The sequence below is a fragment of the Eulemur rufifrons genome, chromosome 16 (genome assembly GCF_041146395.1).
Source record: "Eulemur rufifrons isolate Redbay chromosome 16, OSU_ERuf_1, whole genome shotgun sequence".
In the NCBI taxonomy this organism is placed as follows: domain Eukaryota; kingdom Metazoa; phylum Chordata; class Mammalia; order Primates; family Lemuridae; genus Eulemur; species Eulemur rufifrons.
This window is the reverse complement of record NC_090998.1, coordinates 42,538,044-42,555,064: the sequence shown is the minus strand read 5'-3', so window position 1 is coordinate 42,555,064 and position 17,021 is coordinate 42,538,044. Positions and strand designations below refer to the sequence as shown.

General features: G+C 46.6%; 2 protein-coding genes across 9 annotated transcripts; one reads left to right on the top strand and one right to left on the bottom strand.

Annotated features, from left to right (window-relative positions):
• Positions 1 to 628: 628 nt before the first annotated feature.
• NFE2 (nuclear factor, erythroid 2) lies at positions 629 to 7,835 on the top strand. 6 transcript variants are annotated; one of them, XM_069490598.1, is made up of 4 exons: positions 629 to 834; positions 1,352 to 1,481; positions 5,257 to 5,426; positions 6,587 to 7,835. In XM_069490598.1, exons 3-4 carry the CDS (start codon positions 5,313 to 5,315, stop codon positions 7,586 to 7,588), a joined length of 1,116 nt encoding a protein of 371 aa, XP_069346699.1. In that variant the 5' UTR covers positions 629 to 834; positions 1,352 to 1,481; positions 5,257 to 5,312; the 3' UTR covers positions 7,589 to 7,835. The 6 variants fall into 6 exon arrangements, with proteins under 6 accessions (XP_069346699.1, XP_069346698.1, XP_069346704.1 ...); XM_069490597.1 differs by lacking the exon at positions 1,352 to 1,481; XM_069490599.1 differs by lacking the exons at positions 629 to 834; positions 1,352 to 1,481 and adding an exon at positions 3,287 to 3,476.
• Positions 7,836 to 10,494: 2,659 nt separating this feature from the next.
• On the bottom strand, positions 10,495 to 16,954 carry HNRNPA1 (heterogeneous nuclear ribonucleoprotein A1). 3 transcript variants are annotated; one of them, XM_069489453.1, is made up of 11 exons: positions 16,878 to 16,954; positions 16,209 to 16,325; positions 15,775 to 15,921; positions 15,413 to 15,623; positions 15,224 to 15,316; positions 15,046 to 15,138; positions 14,705 to 14,779; positions 14,346 to 14,504; positions 13,628 to 13,783; positions 13,108 to 13,173; positions 10,495 to 10,729 (listed from the first exon to the last, which is right to left on the bottom strand). In XM_069489453.1, exons 1-10 carry the CDS (start codon positions 16,890 to 16,892, stop codon positions 13,118 to 13,120), a joined length of 1,122 nt encoding a protein of 373 aa, XP_069345554.1. In that variant the 5' UTR covers positions 16,893 to 16,954; the 3' UTR covers positions 10,495 to 10,729; positions 13,108 to 13,117. The 3 variants fall into 3 exon arrangements, with proteins under 3 accessions (XP_069345554.1, XP_069345556.1, XP_069345555.1); XM_069489455.1 differs by lacking the exons at positions 10,495 to 10,729; positions 14,346 to 14,504 and adding an exon at positions 10,737 to 12,879 and having other exon boundaries at positions 13,116 to 13,173; XM_069489454.1 differs by lacking the exons at positions 10,495 to 10,729; positions 14,346 to 14,504 and adding an exon at positions 12,815 to 12,877.
• Positions 16,955 to 17,021: the final 67 nt, after the last annotated feature.

Below are 17,021 nucleotides of genomic sequence, written 5' to 3'. Positions count from 1 at the left end.
CCCCCCACCTAACTCCCCTCACACACTGACAAAAAACCTGGCCAAGAAAGGGGCCTTTGTCCTAGGACATCTGAGGCTGAAGGGGGAGGGGAGAAGGCTACAGGTGAAAGGACACATCAAAGCAGCCAGCTGCCCCTCCTCCTCAAAATAGCTCCCCTACCCTGTTCCCAGAGCCCAGGTTTTCCTTAAATGAAGGCTGTGCCGTAAATGCTCACCTGCCTAAACAGCTGGGAGGCTAGACACCTGGTCCTTACCTTCAGCTGCCTTCCACTTTGCTACGACTCAGTTTCCCTGTCCCTAGGAGACCCACGGGGAAAGAAGAAGGAGGCTACAACCTACATAAAGTGTAGAGGTCATTTTTGAGTGGACCATCAGGTTGGAATTCATCACAGGCATGGACGAAACGCAGACCTGGCTGGACTCCTGGGCTGGAAGGAGGGCTGGAGAGGCTTGGAGACATGTGTGCCCCCGCTGGCAGGGAGCAAGTGGGGGCGGGGTATGGGCAGAAACCACACCAGGCTCAAGTTTCCTCTCTTGGCCAGAAGGGGCAGGAGGAGAGGAGAGCCTCGGGGAAAGGGGAGGGTTGGAGGAAGGACTGAGAACTCAGGCCGAGGGCGTCAGAGAGTAGGCTGGTGCGCCTGCTTCGGGGCTCCCTGCCCCAGCCCAGCCCCAGCCTCCGCACTCAGAACTCAGCAATGGCCCGGGGGCGGGGCGCGGCCCTCGCGGATTCTCAGAGGTAGCGGGGATCCTCGCCCAGGAGGTGTCAGCTCAGGCCCACCCTCCCCAGAGACAACACCCGGAGCCTCATCTCACCTTGCTGGGACTCTGCCACAGGTGCCTGAAAGGCGGGGTGGGCGGGTGGATTCCAGTGGGATCTGAGGGGCAGGCAGGGAAGGGAGAAGGTAGATGGGGACATAACTAACATTCAGGATGTTTTTAGGCGATCTCAGACCTTCCCGGACTGCCCCTGGTTTGGGAATCTGACATCCTTGGGAACTCCTCTATGAAAAGAGCTAGATGGCTTCTTGAGTGCTCTGGGATCTTTGGGATGGGAGACTGTGGTTGGGGACTAGAAGGTGGTCTCCTGAGGCACCGCAAGGGGCTGGGAACCCTTCAACTGGTGGGCTGCTCTGGGAGAGGCAGACAGTAGACTCCCAGCTACGTGGTATCACCCTTTCCCCTACCCGTCCACTCCGCTGCCCTGTCCAGCCAGCTGGGAAGGTTTGGGGGAAGCTAAGGAATTGAAGACACTGGATATACGGACCTCTGAGAATTGTTGCAGCAAGATGGGTTGGGGTGGTGAGTACTGGGTGTTGCCCCCCACTGCTCCTTGTCTTTTTGGGGGGCCCAGGAGCAGTAGAGGTCCTCTGGACCTGGAAGGGAGAGGAAGGCATCCCAACCCCAGCGGAGTTCCTTCTGACTGGAACCCTTGGCTGATTGGGAAGTAGGGCGTTGGGAAGCAGGGGAAGAGAAGAGAGTAGGTATCAGATCTGCTAGGGTTGGGATTCTCTAGTCATTGGTCCCAGAGGACTGGAGTTTGGGGTCCAGGGATGGAGTGACAGGACAGCAGAAACTTGTCCCTCTCTCCCTTGTTCTCACACACAGGTTTGAGTCAGGCATGCCCCCAGGGGACTGAGCTCACTCTGATCCACTCTCTTCCGTTTCCTTCATTCTGCTTGTTTCTCTGTCTCACCTCTGTGTGCCTCTCCCTCTTTGGGGGTTCTCCCTAATATTTCTAAATAGGTTGCTTACTTGCCAACCCACATCTCACATTTTACTGACCTCCCCCCCTCCTTTTACTGCCTGTACTGACACTTGGAGAGGTGGAATAGTCAAGCCTTGGAAGAGGGACCCCTCTCATCATTCCCTCTTGTCAAGGAAGTTGAGAGCCCTGGAGCAGCAGTGGAGCCCAAATGCCTTCCTCTTCCCAGCATTGCTCTCCAAATGTTCCTCGCCCCATATCCCTAATCATAAAGCTCCATATCATTCTGTGAGTATTGGAGGTTATGATAAAATCTTTCTGGGCAGGTAGGACCATCAGGATAAGAGTAAGGAAGATGGATTTTAGTCCCTGCAGATGGCTCCAGTTTTACCTGATCCACAACGTTGGGGAATAAAAGAAGGAACAGCCAACCCAATGGGAATAAGATGTTGTGTGACCTTAATATGCAGACTAAAGTGTAAAGTGGGAGCTGCTTATTACTGTAAAAAAAAAAAAAAAAAGGGACGCAGGGAAGCCCACTTCCCCAGTATCTCCCCAGTTTCTGCACTCTATGGTGCAGAATTGGATCTGACTACCTCCCTCCCTGAGCTATACCTCTGCCTGCCAGTTCCCCTGTCCCCTGAAATACCTCCTAAGACCCAGAGGGACCTATGCCTGGTGTATAGACCACGACCCACCTTTGAGTGTGTAGGGGAAAACATCCTGCTCGTCCTGTATCCTGGTGCAAACTTGCTACTACACCAGAGAGCTGGCTGGAGCTAATCCAGAGATTCTCCTCAACTCCCTGTCCCCGAACCTCCTGCTTCCCCCTTGCTCTCCTGTGTTCTCATTTTCTTGTCTCAGGAGGAGAGGGAGACTGAGCTCCAGGTTTTCATGAGAAGGGGCTGATATATAGGCTCAGAGACAGGGGCCACCTGGATCCCAACCTTGCTTGGGTCAAGGGATTGAAGTTAGAAGCAGCCTAGAGATCATTTTCTGGTCTCCTTTCTGGCTTTGTGTTCTTTCCTGTAAATCCATACGGTTGGACTAGTTTAGCGTTTCTCAAGGGAAGGTTGGTCTATTGTATCAGAATCACTGGGGCACTTGTTAAAATGCTGATTCCTGGGTGCCTGCATCTATGAGTTCAATTCAGTAGGTCTGGGGTGGATTTTAAGAATCTATGTTTTTATACATAGCCCAGGTGAATGTGGTGACTTCCTGAGCTAGATGCAGTCTACTGCCTCTCACAGCAAGGAGGGCCTCTAGTCCTATCTCCATTTAATGGAACAGACTGAATGTGAACCAGTTTGCCCAAGGTCATGCATCTTGAAGGCCAGAGAATCCCTTCTCCTACCTCCTAGGGTAGGATCTTTGTGCTACACCTTAAAGTTAAATCCAGAAAAATAAAGGAGAGACAAATGGGGGTGGGGTGGGTGAAGAACTATGAGGCAAGAGTCTTGTCCCTGCCCCTAAACCCCTTCTCCATTCACTTTGCCTTTGGGCAATTTCCGTCAGAACCTGGGTAGGGGAGGGTGGGGTTCCGGTGTTGAAATGGCATCCTGGACAGACATAAACACCCCACCCACTCTGCCCACTGGCCAAAAGCTTGTGCCTACACCAACTCCCAGCTCTGAGGATGGCAATACAACAAGGGAGTGGAGGCAGGAACTAGGGGAAATCCTCTTTCAAAAGGATAATTTGTAGTGTCCACTAATTTTGTGGTAAGCCAAAGAGGGGATTCCATATTAAATATCTGTGGTGGGCCATCCTTGTGGTGGGTGGTCTAAGGTCATGCAATTTGAGGTCATCCAGTCCTATCCTCTGTCCTTCTATAAGTTTCCTTCACCTCTAGCCTGCTTTCCTTTCCTTATATGACAGTGCATGTGTGTGCGTGCATGTGTGCATTTGTGTGTTTGTGTGTGCACGCGTGCAATGTCTAGCTCTAAGAGATCAGGAGGCCCCTGCCAAATCTACCTGGGGTCTCTTATGGAAGGCAGGAAAAACAGATGCAGGGAGAGATGGGTGTCGGAGAATAGGGAGGCAGCATGAGGAGAGGGACTGACAGAGAGGAGAAGATAAAGGTAGGATTGAGGGTTTGCTGAGAACGCTAAGCTGTCCAAGCAGAAAGGGACCTCTGAGTTCAACTTGTCCAACTCCCTAGTTTTACAAATGAGGAAACAGAGGTCTGGAGAAGTGAGATGGCTTGCCCAACGCCACTCTGCTGCTTTGTGGCAGAGCTGCAGCTAGAGTCCAGGTCAAAAGAAGAGGGGTTGGAGGTGAGTGCGCATTTAAAGGCTTTAAAGAGATATTGCCCAGAAGAGAAAAGAGACAGACTCTATAAGCCTGAGCAAAAGCGAGACCCTGTTTCTACCAAAAATAGAAAAAATTAGCTGGTGCGCCTAATTATGGTGGTGCATGGCCTGTAGTCCCAGCTACTCGGGAGGCCGAGGCAGGAGATGGCTTGAGCCCAGGAGTTTGAGGTTGCTGTGAGCTATGATGATGCCACTGAACTCTAGCCCAAGAAATAGAGTGAGACCCTGTCTCAAAATAAATATATAAATAAATAAAAAGAGACAGACTCTACAGAAAGAACTGACTGATGTAGGCTGCCAATAGAGGACTGGAGTATGGAGACACAGGGGTGGGGTGGAAGGTGCCTGAAGGCATTGCAGGCAAGGAGAGTCAGATTGCAGACCTAATCCTGCTATTTATCTGCTTGAGTCTCAGTTTCTGAATATGCCTTATAGGATCTTTTTGGAAACTAATCTCATAAACTAATGCTTGTAAAATGCCAGTACAGTTCTTGACAAGTGCCTAGTAAGTCTTTGTTATCATTGTTATATTGCCTCAGAAGAGGAAAGACCTCGGTTATATGGGTTAGGGTATGGCCAAAATGACCCTGTGAAGACACAGGGAAGAGGTCCAGTGTCTCCAGAGTCCATTCCTACTCTGCCTGCAGCTGATAAAACCCCTTATCTGGCCCAGGCAGGGGAGCCCAGGGCCAGGATAGGAGGAGAGGGCAGGGCTGCTATCAGCCACCAGGCCTGGGCCATATCATGGAGAAGGGGAGGGGCCGTCTGCCTGGCTCTTTGCACAACACGTCTTGGGGATCCCCAAGCACGTTCTCTCATCTTGGGAAGAAAAGGCAGAGACCCTAAAACTGAGGACAGAGGAGGAAAGCAGGGATGACTTCTGATGTTGCCACAGAAAACAGAAAACAAACCAAAACAAAAAACCCAGAAGATCTAACTCTGTCCCTGTCCAGGAAAATCATTTTGGAGAGTAAGAAGTAGGGAAAAGAGAAGGCATCTTGTCTGAAAAAAGGTAAAGACCTATGTGCTCCCAAAGGACCTGACTACGGCCATAATAGGTGAGGTAGAGATCACACCACAGGAAAAGACTTTCCAGCTTAAGGGGTTGGTTGATGAGACCAGCATGAGTGAGGGGGATGGGGTCTCTCCTTCCCTCAGGTGAAGCTGGAAGGAGCTCCTCTCTGGGGTAAACTTGCTGATCCTAGCAGGTGCAGCTCTAACAACCTTCTTCCTTTAACACAGGTTTCTGGAGCCATTTGGGCTTTGGGGGAACCTGGACCAGACCCTGGTCCAGTAGGATGCCCCCGTGTCCTCCCCAGCAGAGCAGGAACAGGGTGATACAGCTGCCCACTCCAGAGCTGGGCGAGATGGAACTGACTTGGCAAGAGATCATGTCCATCACTGAGCTGCAGGTGAGGAGGGAGCGGGAAGGGAGTGGGGAGTGGAGACGAAGGGAGAAGCGGGGAGTTGGCCTGGACTGAGGCAGGCAGGGCTCAGGGCTGGAAATGCTACAGGTACTGGAAAAGGAAGGCCTGGAGCATGGGGAGATCTGGATGGAAGACACTGAGGAACACTGAGGAGAAGAGGGTGTGGAGGAGCAGGGATAGGAGTGGTGGGGAGGGAAGGATGTGATTGGGGTGTAGGCTTTCTCAGCAGCCATCTGCTTACATCTCTCTCTACCCCACCTCCTGCTCTGCCCTCCATTGCTCACCTTATTCTCTTCTGAGCTCCCTCCCCTCAAATCCTGCCCTTCTTCCCTCATTTCCTCCCCCTGCCCTTAGCAGCTGGGCCCCTTTCCCCCAGGTAGCAGTAGTTCAGAGGCCTCAGGAAGGGGAGTTAGACTGTGCCAGGGGGTCCTCTCCTCCTGGTAGTTGTACAAAGGGGTGACTGTTGGCTTAACAATGATGCCTTTGTCCCCAGCTGGGCTGGAACAGGGTGGCTCTCCGATGTGGGTTGGGGACCTTGTTTCCAGCATGCTCTCTCCTCCTCACTGCACCTGGGCAGGGACAGAAGGACTGAAGAGGAGAGGGCAGAGCTTGTGCAGGCTCCCCACAGTGTTTCTTAGCCTCCAGCCCCGCCCCCTCTTCCTCTCCTGATGCCATGCCTGGTGCCCTTAGCATCTGCCCTAGGCCCTCCTGCCACACAGCAGCTCCCTCTGCTGGGCACCCAGGGCATGGCCAGGGTCTGAACTTGACCCTTTGACCCTAGATAACCGCAGCAGGAAAGTGTTCTGAGGGGTCATCTTGGATAACAACGCCTTGTCTTCCTGAAGGAAATAAAGGAACATGAGCCATTTCAACCCAGTAAGAACTTTCTCCTGAGGAGATTTCATCATTGTTCCAATGTTAGGTAGTTTTTTCTGAAGTCTGACCTCAGTGACTTCCATTCTTGCTTAAGCTACTTTCTTCTTGGAACAGCTGCATCACAACTTTGCAAGAAGCTTCCAATGATTTTTAGCACCTTTCTCTTTCCTTTTTACTATCTCACGGGGTCTTTCAGAAAAACCCAGCTTGGTCTGGAGAGCATGCTGGTTTCTCTTCCTGTCTCCAAACCTCTGTGTCTTTCCTTGCAGGGTCTGAATGCTCCAAGTGAGCCATCGTTTGAGCCCCAAGCCCCATATCTTGGACCCTCAACACCCCCAACTTACTGCCCCTGCTCAATCCACCCAGATGCTGGCTTCCCCCTTCCTCCACCACCTTATGAGCTCCCAGCATCCACATCCCATGTTGCAGACGCCCCCTACTCCTATGGCAACATGGCCATACCAGTCTCCAAACCACTGACCCTCTCAGGCCTGCTCAGTGAGCCTCTCTCAGACCCCTTGGCCCTCCTGGACATTGGGCTGCCAGCGGGACCACCCAAGCCCCAAGAAGACCCAGAATCTGACTCAGGATTATCCCTCAACTACAGTGATGCTGAATCTCTTGAGCTGGAGGGGACAGAGGTCGGTCGGCGGCGCAGCGAGTATGTAGAGATGTACCCGGTGGAGTACCCCTACTCACTTATGCCCAACTCCTTGGCCCCTCCCAACTATGCCTTGCCACCTACTGAGACCCCCTTGGCCTTAGAGCCCTCCTCAGGCCCCGTGCGGGCTAAGCCCACTGCACGGGGGGAGGCAGGGAGTCGGGATGAACGTCGGGCCCTGGCCATGAAGATTCCTTTTCCTACGGACAAAATTGTCAACTTGCCGGTAGATGACTTTAACGAGCTGTTGGCAAGATACCCGCTGACAGACAGCCAGCTGGCACTAGTCCGGGACATCCGACGGCGGGGCAAGAACAAGGTGGCTGCCCAGAACTGTCGCAAGAGAAAGCTGGAGACCATCGTGCAGCTGGAGCAGGAGCTGGAGCGGCTGGGCAGTGAACGAGAGCGGCTTCTCAGGGCCCGCGGGGAGGCAGACCGGACCCTGGAAGTCATGCGCCAACAGCTGACAGAGCTGTACCGTGACATTTTCCAGCACCTTCGGGATGAATCAGGCAATAAATACTCCCCTGAAGAATACACACTGCAACAGGCTGCTGATGGTGCCATCTTCCTGGTGCCCCGGGGGGCCAAGACGGAGGCCACAGACTGAGCTGGCCTAGAGGGGTGGGACTGGTGATGGGAATTTCCTTCATTACCTTCTGATAAAGGTACCCCCTAACCCTGGGACCCAGAAGGCAACAATGGCAACAAGGTGTTTGGGAGCTCCAAGGTGTGTTTAAAGAGGCTTGCCTTGAGGGAGCGAGGGGAGGGTTGGACTCTCTTCCCTGACTTAGCCTCTCAGATCTCCAACCTCCACCTCTTGTCTAAGCTTTGGTCTATAAAGTGCTCTACAGAAATAGCCTTTCATTGTGTCTTCCTTCTTGAGGGAGGGTGATGAAGCTGAGCACTCCTCAGTGATCACTGCCTGTTGGGGGTAGGCAGGGAATACTGCCAAGCTTATTTCTTCCGCCCTCAGAGCTCTGTATGAAAGGTACACACAAAACCTGGGTTTGAGCAACAATGGACATCTGACATCTCCCATCTTCATCCCTTTTCAGAGTGATGGGCCATGCAAGTTCTGAGGAACCTCACACCTCCTAAACCCTATTTATAGAGCTTGGAGAGCTGCCAAAACTGGCTAGACCTACACAAGTTCCCTGAGGTCTCTCCTGTTAATCCTTGGAACACAAAAAAAAGCCAGAACACCCATAGGGCTTTTTTCTATTCTTTCCCTCCTTCTTACCTCTTTTTTTAAAAAAATTTTAATTATTATGGGTACATAATAGTTGTGCATCTTCATAGGGTACCTGCGATGTTTGATACAGGCATACAATGTGAATTAATCTCCTGCTTCTCAGCCTGGGTGCTAATGTGCCTGGGCTTGCTCAAACTGAGCAAGCTGTTCTTGACTGGAATGAGTTTGACTAGACACCAGAGTTTCAGAGGATTTCATGCCCAAGCCTTGATAAAACCTGCTCCACCCAGCCTGAGCAAGAGTGAGGCCTCGTCTCTATTAAAAAAATAGAAAGAAATTAGCGGGACAACTAAAAAAATATATATAAAAAAATTAGCCAGGCATGGCGGCGCGCGCCTGTAGTCCCAGCCACTCGGGAGGCTGAGGCAGGAGGGTTGCTTGAGTTCAGGAGTTGGAGGTTGCTGTGAGCTAGGCTGACATCACAGCACTCTAGCCCGGGCAATAGAGTGAGACTCTGTCTCAAAAAAAAAAAAAAAAAAGGTAGAAAACAAACAAAAAAACCCTGCTCCACGGTGGTGTAAAACATGTATTCCTGTGAAACTTTCTTTTTCTGGTTATATGAGACAAACACTATCCAGTTCTTGTTTGGGAGCATTCCTTTTCTCGATTCTTCTCGAAACAGAGTTCCTTAGCCACATGAAAGTCCAGTCAAACCTCCCAGACGGGATGGGTGTGGTGGCTCACACCTGTAATCCCAGCACTTTGGGAAGGGGGAAGATCACTTGAGGCCAGGAGTTCAAGACCAGCCTGGGCAACATGGCAAAATCCACCTACAAAAATTTTAAAAATTGGTCTGGCATGGTAGTGCTCACCTATATAGTTCCAGCTACTCAGGAGGCTGAAGGGAAGCATCACCTGAGCCCAGTATGAGGCCTCTGTGAGATATGACCATGCCACTGTACTCCAGCCAAAGAGACCCTCTCTCTGAAAACAAAACCACCCAACACCATACTATCTCCTTGCTTCCAGCTGGGTGGTTCCTAATCTTCTGAGCCACCGAAATTATAGTTTACCTCTTTGGAGTATTTTACTTCTACCCATTTATTTCACTAGCTCCACTACAACATGGAAACCTTATTTCCAAGTTCTGATACAGACACCACAAATTTTGAGATATAAACACAGATTAAAGGTGTGGAACCTTCATGCCTATAGATTCTGAACAATGTGGTCTCTAGCTTAAGTTTAGGGAATTAAAGCAACTTGAATCTTCCTATTCTAGATTTGAAAACAGTCCAGACAACTTTATATTCTCAAAAAAACTGATCATTAGTTTTTTAAAAAATGAAAATTTCTCCACATTTCAAGTTGTAAAAGGGCTAGCTGTTCAGAAATCTGATTACCTTAAATATTATGATGTATAACTAAAAAGGAACTTGATTTTACTAGTTCACCTAACAGACATGATTTTTCATTTTTTTCTAAGCTCATAAAATGTGGCAATTCCTGGCTTGAGATTTCTACTCAAGTACCAGACAGCTCGCCAATAAATACTTGTTTGTCAAAGATGAGATCCATTGTGCCCCTCCACAACTCCGCAACAGATGGTGAGCATAGCTCCCAGAGGAGACCTACTGAGCTCAATGGCAATGTCAGCTTGTACAACTTGATTTTCCCTTGCCAGGGGGGCTAGGAAAAGGACATGCTCAAGCGGAGTGATAGTAAACAGCTTACTTCTACTGGGCCAAGAGTTACTCCTGCAGTGAGAGCTTATTTCTATTTTCATTAAACCATGACACTGAATGAGATAAATTTGAACATAGTAAATAAAACACATAGTGTTAGACTTCAACCACCAATCCTCCCTAACTTGAATTTCAACACACATTGTTTAAGATGTTTTTCCATGTTTTCTAAGCAGTGATACCCACACATAATGCCTTCTGCCTTACAAATTTAAGGATCGAGGAAGCACTAGTAAGGGATTAAAAAGAGGCTGCTAAACATTCTAGTTTATCAGACAACTGGTATTGTCAGACACCCAATATTTCTGATCCCCAAATCTGAAATGGCACGGTATATAAAGTATGAAGCTATTTACCATAGATACCAGAAAAACAAAACAAGCAGAACTAAGTTAAAACACAAGTTATTTATTAAAAAACCCATTCACAAAATAGAATGATTAATTTAGAGCTGCAAGCAGCTAATGTCAACTGCATGGCAGTGAGAATGAAGTACAGTGGCTCAGATAAAGGTTGTCCTCACAAGGATGTTCCTGCAAAAGCAAAAAGAGGTTATGAAGTATTCACATAAGTAGAGGTTACAGATTCTACAATGATGTACACTGTGCCCAGCCTAATTGTTTTTGTAACTCATCATTTTGGTTTGAGATGCCTTGTCATTTTTTTACTTTGGGAATGCAGAGCACTCTTGCTGATCATTACCTTATAAAAGCTTACCTTTTAGCCATGAACTTGGACAGATGAGTTTCTGGTTTTTTTAATTTTTTTTTTTTTTAACAGAGTTGGTAAGACAGTAGTAGCAGACTCCTCCCTAGAAAAGTAAAGAACCTTTAGAACTAGCTCTTTTCTGAGACCAAGTCCCATCTCAAGCTAAACCTCCCACCTCCCATTAATGTTCCACCCATCCTCCCACCATTTGGGGAAAAGATTCTAATGTATTACTTTGAGCCATTGTTTTAAGGAAATGGGTCAAAGGAAGGTAAATAAAATTAAAGGGCAAAAATACATTATGATAGTAGCAATTAATGTGCTCACTTCCTTCAATTGGGAGCCACCAAAAGTAGGGTATCAATTTAAAACAATTCATCTCCAGAAAAACCAAGTGCAGCTTAACTGGACTAGTTTTGGCTCAATTTATTAAGGAAAATGTAACAAAACTGGATTTTAGGTAACTATATGGATGTAAGTAAAATCTGTTCTTACCTACAAGCATAGCAATAAAACCTTTCCTCCTGGTTCTGACTGCTAGTCCTAAGAGTCAGGTGTGCCTTACTCTTGTCTGCCTCCTTCCTTGCGATGATCACTGAAACTTCACTCCCTCCTAGCTTTCAAGGAGCGTGTCGTGGCCTGTCCCTGGCTTATCTGTACTCCACATACCACAAGTGTCTACTCTCAGCTGTAGAGTGTCTGAGCTCGGAGCCATTCGCGCTATACTTGCTAGCAGTTCCTAGTAGCTGAACATCTCTCCTGGATCTTTAAAGGCATTGTCACGAATCCTGAGGTATCTGCAAACTCCCTCAATAGTTAAGGTTCCACCTGCTATTGCAAACTCAGCCGATATCATGGAACTATCATCCATGCTTTCCCACCCTCCACCACCTCCCACCCTCCTCCAACCACCCTCCTCCCAGTAACACACCCATGGGATGGAATATACAATTCCTATTGATAAACAAATCTCTATGCTACTAGGTACAATGGCACTGAAATTATGAGGGCAAAGGTAAGGCTCAAAATAACCTATGTACAAATAACAATTATTGGATATTAACTGTTGAAGGTTTAGAAATCATTTTCTATACAATTAACACTATAGGATGGTCGTGTAATCTTGTGTCATATAAAGGAAAACTGCAGTTAACACAAAATTATGTGGAAAAAATGTGACTCCTTCTACTTCTATAGTTTCAATTTTTAATTTAACTGCTGTGGTTAACCTATAAACTTCTGAAGACCCACCAAACCAGAACCCAGTAAAACTGCAGTTTTCCTTTAATGTAAGCTTATTTTTATGTTCATTAAAATTCTTACTGGTACTAGTCATTTTAAAAAGGTCTCCCAAACACTTCTAATCTGTGGATTTATGGGGTGGCATTAGCCAGCAGCTGGTTTCTATTATCTGGCAGAGCTTTGAACTTGAATTGTGGTAGAAGCATTCAACATTATCAGGGGTAGTGGGTAGGGGAAAGTCCAAATCTCTGCCAGTCCCAAATCCATACAGTTGTCATTTCATTCAAGAGAATTAAATCGTTTATTGATTACACATGATAATGGTTGATACACAAGCTTCATTCCCATCTATAATTTTATCTGGTACCATCATTCAATTTAGGTATATTGCATAGGATATGCCAACAATCATCTTTATAACCAATAATTCCATGATTTTCCTTGGATGACCCCTTTTAATGGTGAACTTTAGGTCACAACAGTAACCATCAGTTCAACCACACCAAGGTTTCTGAAGACAATGGCTTCTCCACCCAAGCAGGTTGTAAATGAATTTCAAATAGAACCTGGCATCACCCTGAAGGAATTCTATCTTCACACTTTTGGGGAAGTTTACCAAAATGGCTTCAGAGTAGACTAACTTTACACAGCACATTTAAAAAAAAAAAAAAAAAAAAAAAAAAAGACACATTTATTCAGCGTCATGATCAGACTATTACATTTAGCAATCAACAGCATGGGTGCAAAAAAAAAAAATCTACATTAAAACCCTTTGTTGGAATGCTTTACACTTTCCACAGAACAGAAACTAAAATAACCTGTTATACAATTAGTCACAAATACAGTCCTCGAGTTTTTTTGCCCATACACATGAGTATTGTCTAAAACATGTCTTCTTTGTAGCAGCTAGGCCCTGCCACCACTGTGCTTGGCTGAGTTCACAAATCTGTTGTAACCTGTAGCTTCCCTGTCACTTCTCTGGCTCTCCTCTCCTGCTAAGCTTTGTTTCCTGTTGAACAATATGGAATAAAGTTGTTAATCTAAACATATTAAGACTCATGGCTACAATCCAACAGCAAGTTTTGTTCCCACAAATTTTGCTGATCTGAATATTAACTTAACATCCACAATTTTACTGCAATTACAATGTTAACTATGTTGCACTGCTCAGCTACATTAGGGTTACTGGGTTCATCAGCAATTTAAGAAATCAAGTCACACAAAAAGGTGCTTACTTACCTGGGAATAATCAAAACCTTCTGCCACTGCCATAGCTACTGCTGCTACTGGAACCACCATAGCCACCTGAGAACAAAATTTTTCTTTCAAGGTTTGGAAGTGCCAATAGTAATGCTTTTATATTTGAGATAATGAATAATGTTCAAAAGCTTCAACTGAAGAATTTGACTATTCTAAAGTGGCCCCAGTAGAACTGACAATGGAGGTATTGTAAAGAGGTCACATTATTTTTCTAATTTAATTGCAAATTATCCTCTTTTGAAGGTTTTCAATTGTCAGCTTTAAGATTTCAATTTTAGAGATGGGGGTCTTGCTTTATTGCCCAGGCTGGACTTGATTCCTGGGCAATAAAGGAATCCTCCTGCATCAGCCTCCCAAGTAGCTGGACTACAGGTACTTATAAGTTCCCAGCTTTTTACTGCTCACACATATACCACCTTAAAAAGCTAATCCACTGCCTTCCAGCAGTATAGATACATTCAGTCCTCTGACATTATCCAATGTTACATACACACTATACCTTGGTTTCGTGGTTTGGCAAAATATTGGCCTCCACCACCATAGGGGCCAGAGCTTCTGCCTCCAAAATTTCCTCCCTTCATGGGTCCAAAATTTGAAGACTGATTGTTGTAATTGCCAAAATCATTGTAGCTTCCACCACCTCCAAAATTGCTTCCTAGGAAATGGAAAGAGAGCCTTTGTCTGTTACTTGAGGAAGATGATAGGTCTTAATTCTGTTTAGTGTTTTGAATAAAAGAAGGTTGTATTATCTGCCTGCCTTCCTCCCCAACTCTGGTGGCTCCAAATCTTTGTAGTTCATTCTCTGGGGAAGGCATGCAGTGCGACGATCTAACTTGCTGTCACAGCAAGTTTTTCATGGTGGCATTTACAAGCATACTCTCCAGTCTTAAGGCCTTTATGGATTCAGGGCCACTGCAAACGTAAGTTCCTTGGGTGTATAAACTAAACGTCTAAGGTCCCAAAGGAGTTAAGATACTAAATCCTGCCATGATGCTAATCTAACTGAAAACAAACCACTATCCACTTATCCATCTACTTATTTGGGAGTGAGGCGGCCCCAGCTTAAAGCTAGGAGGAGGTAGCATAGCAAGCCTATTTTTAACATACCATGCAGTGTACCACACAATGCTTTAAGAGCTTCAAACCCCAACATGGGCACAAACTCTAAAAGGCTAATCTAGCTATCACACCAAGTACTTGGACCACTGGATACCTACCACTACCACCGCCAAAGCCGCCTCCGCCTCCTCCGTTGTTATAGCTGTCATAGCTGCCACTCCCGCCATAGCCACTGCCCTGGTTTCCATAACCCTGTCCACCACTTCCATAGCCTCTGCTTCCACCAGAGTAACCAGGGCCGCCTCCTCCATAACCACCTATAAGGATACAATTCTTCTCAATAAGACAAAAGTATTCAACAATAAAAATTTGTTCAATGGCTAAAGGCCTGCTCACAGCATGCGTGTTATGGGCCAAGTTGAACTTGTCATGCACTAGAGTTTTAGTCTCTACTAGCCTACTCTAAAGATAGAGGTTGCCAGATATTTTTACCTATGTACTCCTTAAAAGAACTTACCATCATTACCAAATCCATTGTACCCATCCCCACTGCCACCATATCCGCCACCACCACGGCTGCCACCAAAGCCACCTGGAAGGAAACAAAGTTTTAGATTAGAAGTACATATGAACTACATTTATGTCTTGGAAACAACCCCCGTACTGTACATAAAAAGTTTTGCATATTAAAGATCTTAACTTCTGGTTGGAAAAAACTACATTTAGATAAAATGTAACTCTGAAATTACAGGCCAGAAATACATATTATTGCAAGATATAAAAAGGACAAGACATACAGGGAAATCAAATTACAAGCTTTCTATTAATTTTTAGTAAACCTTAGCTAATCACACATACCTCGACCACTGAAGTTTCCTCCACGGCCAAAGTTGTCATTCCCACCAAAACCACCTCCACGACCGCCACCAAAGTTTCCAGAACCACTTCGACCTTAAGAGATAAGTTTAAGTGTTAAACCATACATATTGGAATAATTCGAAGTTACCTTTAAGGTTTCACTAAACAATAAACACACCTCTTTGGCTGGATGAAGCACTGGCCATCTCTTGCTTCGACAGGGCTTTCCTTACTTCACAGTTGTGGCCATTCACAGTATGGTATTTCTGAACTAAAAAAATTTTCAAGATAAACAACATAATCATAGGGTTTAGAATACCACAGGGATTTTGGAACCCTTAGTAAATGCCAGTGATCTGATACTTACTGACAATCTTATCCACAGAATCATGGTCATCAAAGGTTACAAAAGCAAAGCCCCTCTTCTTGCCACTGCCTCTGTCAGTCATGATTTCAATCACTTCAATTTTCCCATACTGTTCAAAATAGTCTCTTAGGTGATGTTCTTCAGTATCTTCTTTAATGCCACCAACAAAGATCTTTTTCACAGTTAAGTGGGCACCTGGTCTTTGAGAATCCTAACAGAAGGAAAACCATTTATGCTTCTCAGATTAGCAAAAACCCCCAATCAAAAGTTTTTAAGTTTAGAATACTTCAAGTCTGAGTCCACTAGCAACACATCTCCAAATGAGTACGGGAAGAGGCGTAGGAAAAAAAAAAACCACTCACTTCTCTAGAGACAGCTCTCTTTGGTTCCACAACTCTTCCATCCACCTTGTGTGGCCGTGCATTCATTGCTGCATCCACCTCCTCCACTGTGGCATATGTGACAAACCCAAAGCCCCTGGAGCGCTTGGTGTTTGGATCTCTCATTACCTGAGAAAAGTGTTAATTCATTTAGTACATATCCCGACCCCAGAAATTACTGACACTAACTTTTTGAGTAAGAGGAAACTTAATACCAGTCTTTCATACAAAGCCCTACAGTTTCCCACTACCCTAGATTTAAAAGGCAGCTTTTTAAATCAGAAAACGAGTTCCTTTGGCAGTTTATTTCTAACTATAATCCCATTAACCTTTATTAGTATTCAGATACAAACTGCACACAGGTAAGCCAAGGGAATTGACTAATTCTATTGCCTTTTGTCCCTTCCAAATCTTACCACACAGTCCGTGAGCGTTCCCCATTGCTCAAAATGGCTCCTCAGACTCTCATCGGTCGTTTCAAAGCTCAATCCTCCGATGAATAGCTTCCGCAGCTGTTCGGGTTCTTTAGGAGACTAAAGCAGGGGAAAAAGCATTAAACGGGGCTTTAGTGCGATACAGTTTCCATTAAGGAGTAGCTAAACTAGATGCTGGCGTACGCAGCACTTATTGTTCGTTCGGGTCGCAACAAGACACGTGCTTCCCCCCATTAGGGGAGGTGGTACGCTGGGGGCTGGGAGTGCCGGAAAGCCGCAAGCGCATGCGTCCCTACTCTCCCTCTGACGCACGCGCAACAAAAGGCCTTGCCGGGAGGGGTGCATCGCCAAAAAGGGATTAATAGCTCTTTAAGTAACTCGCTCACCGAGACAAGGTAAAAAATACACCGTATGTGCCACAGAATTTTGCAACGAGTAACGAGCCAGGCGTGATAACCACTGGTTGGCGGACGGCGGCCTCATGGCGACGAAGAGGACAAAATGGCGACTTGAACTTTGGGAGGGGTAGGCCCTGGCAGCGACCGAAGAACCGTCGAATGGGCTGGTACAAGCAACGAAACCAAGGCGCATCCTACCGCACTGAGGCTGGGGTAAGGAAGAAATTCAAATTGCAAAGGGCTTGTGACTCACCTCTGACTTAGACATGACGGCAGTGGGAAGAGAGACTTCAACGATGCTTCCTCGGCAGCGTCCACGGGCAGAAAGGAGCAAACTACCGAACGTATCTGCCAGCCTACCTTCGGCCTCTCTTTTTTATCCCGCCTCCTGGCCTTC

Excerpts from the sequence above, each read along its gene's own strand:
- NFE2 (XM_069490597.1), top strand. The coding sequence starts at position 5,313 with ATGCCCCCGTGTCCTCCCCAGCAGAGCAGGAACAGGGTGATACAGCTG. Across the intron at positions 5,427-6,586 it reads TGTCCATCACTGAGCTGCAG|GGTCTGAATGCTCCAAGTGA; the intron begins GTGAGGAGGGAG and ends CTTTCCTTGCAG.
- HNRNPA1 (XM_069489453.1), bottom strand. Across the intron at positions 15,922-16,208 it reads GAACGCTCACGGACTGTGTG|GTAATGAGAGATCCAAACAC; the intron begins GTAAGATTTGGA and ends CACTTTTCTCAG. Across the intron at positions 13,174-13,627 it reads TGCCAAACCACGAAACCAAG|GTGGCTATGGTGGTTCCAGT; the intron begins GTATAGTGTGTA and ends TTTTGTTCTCAG.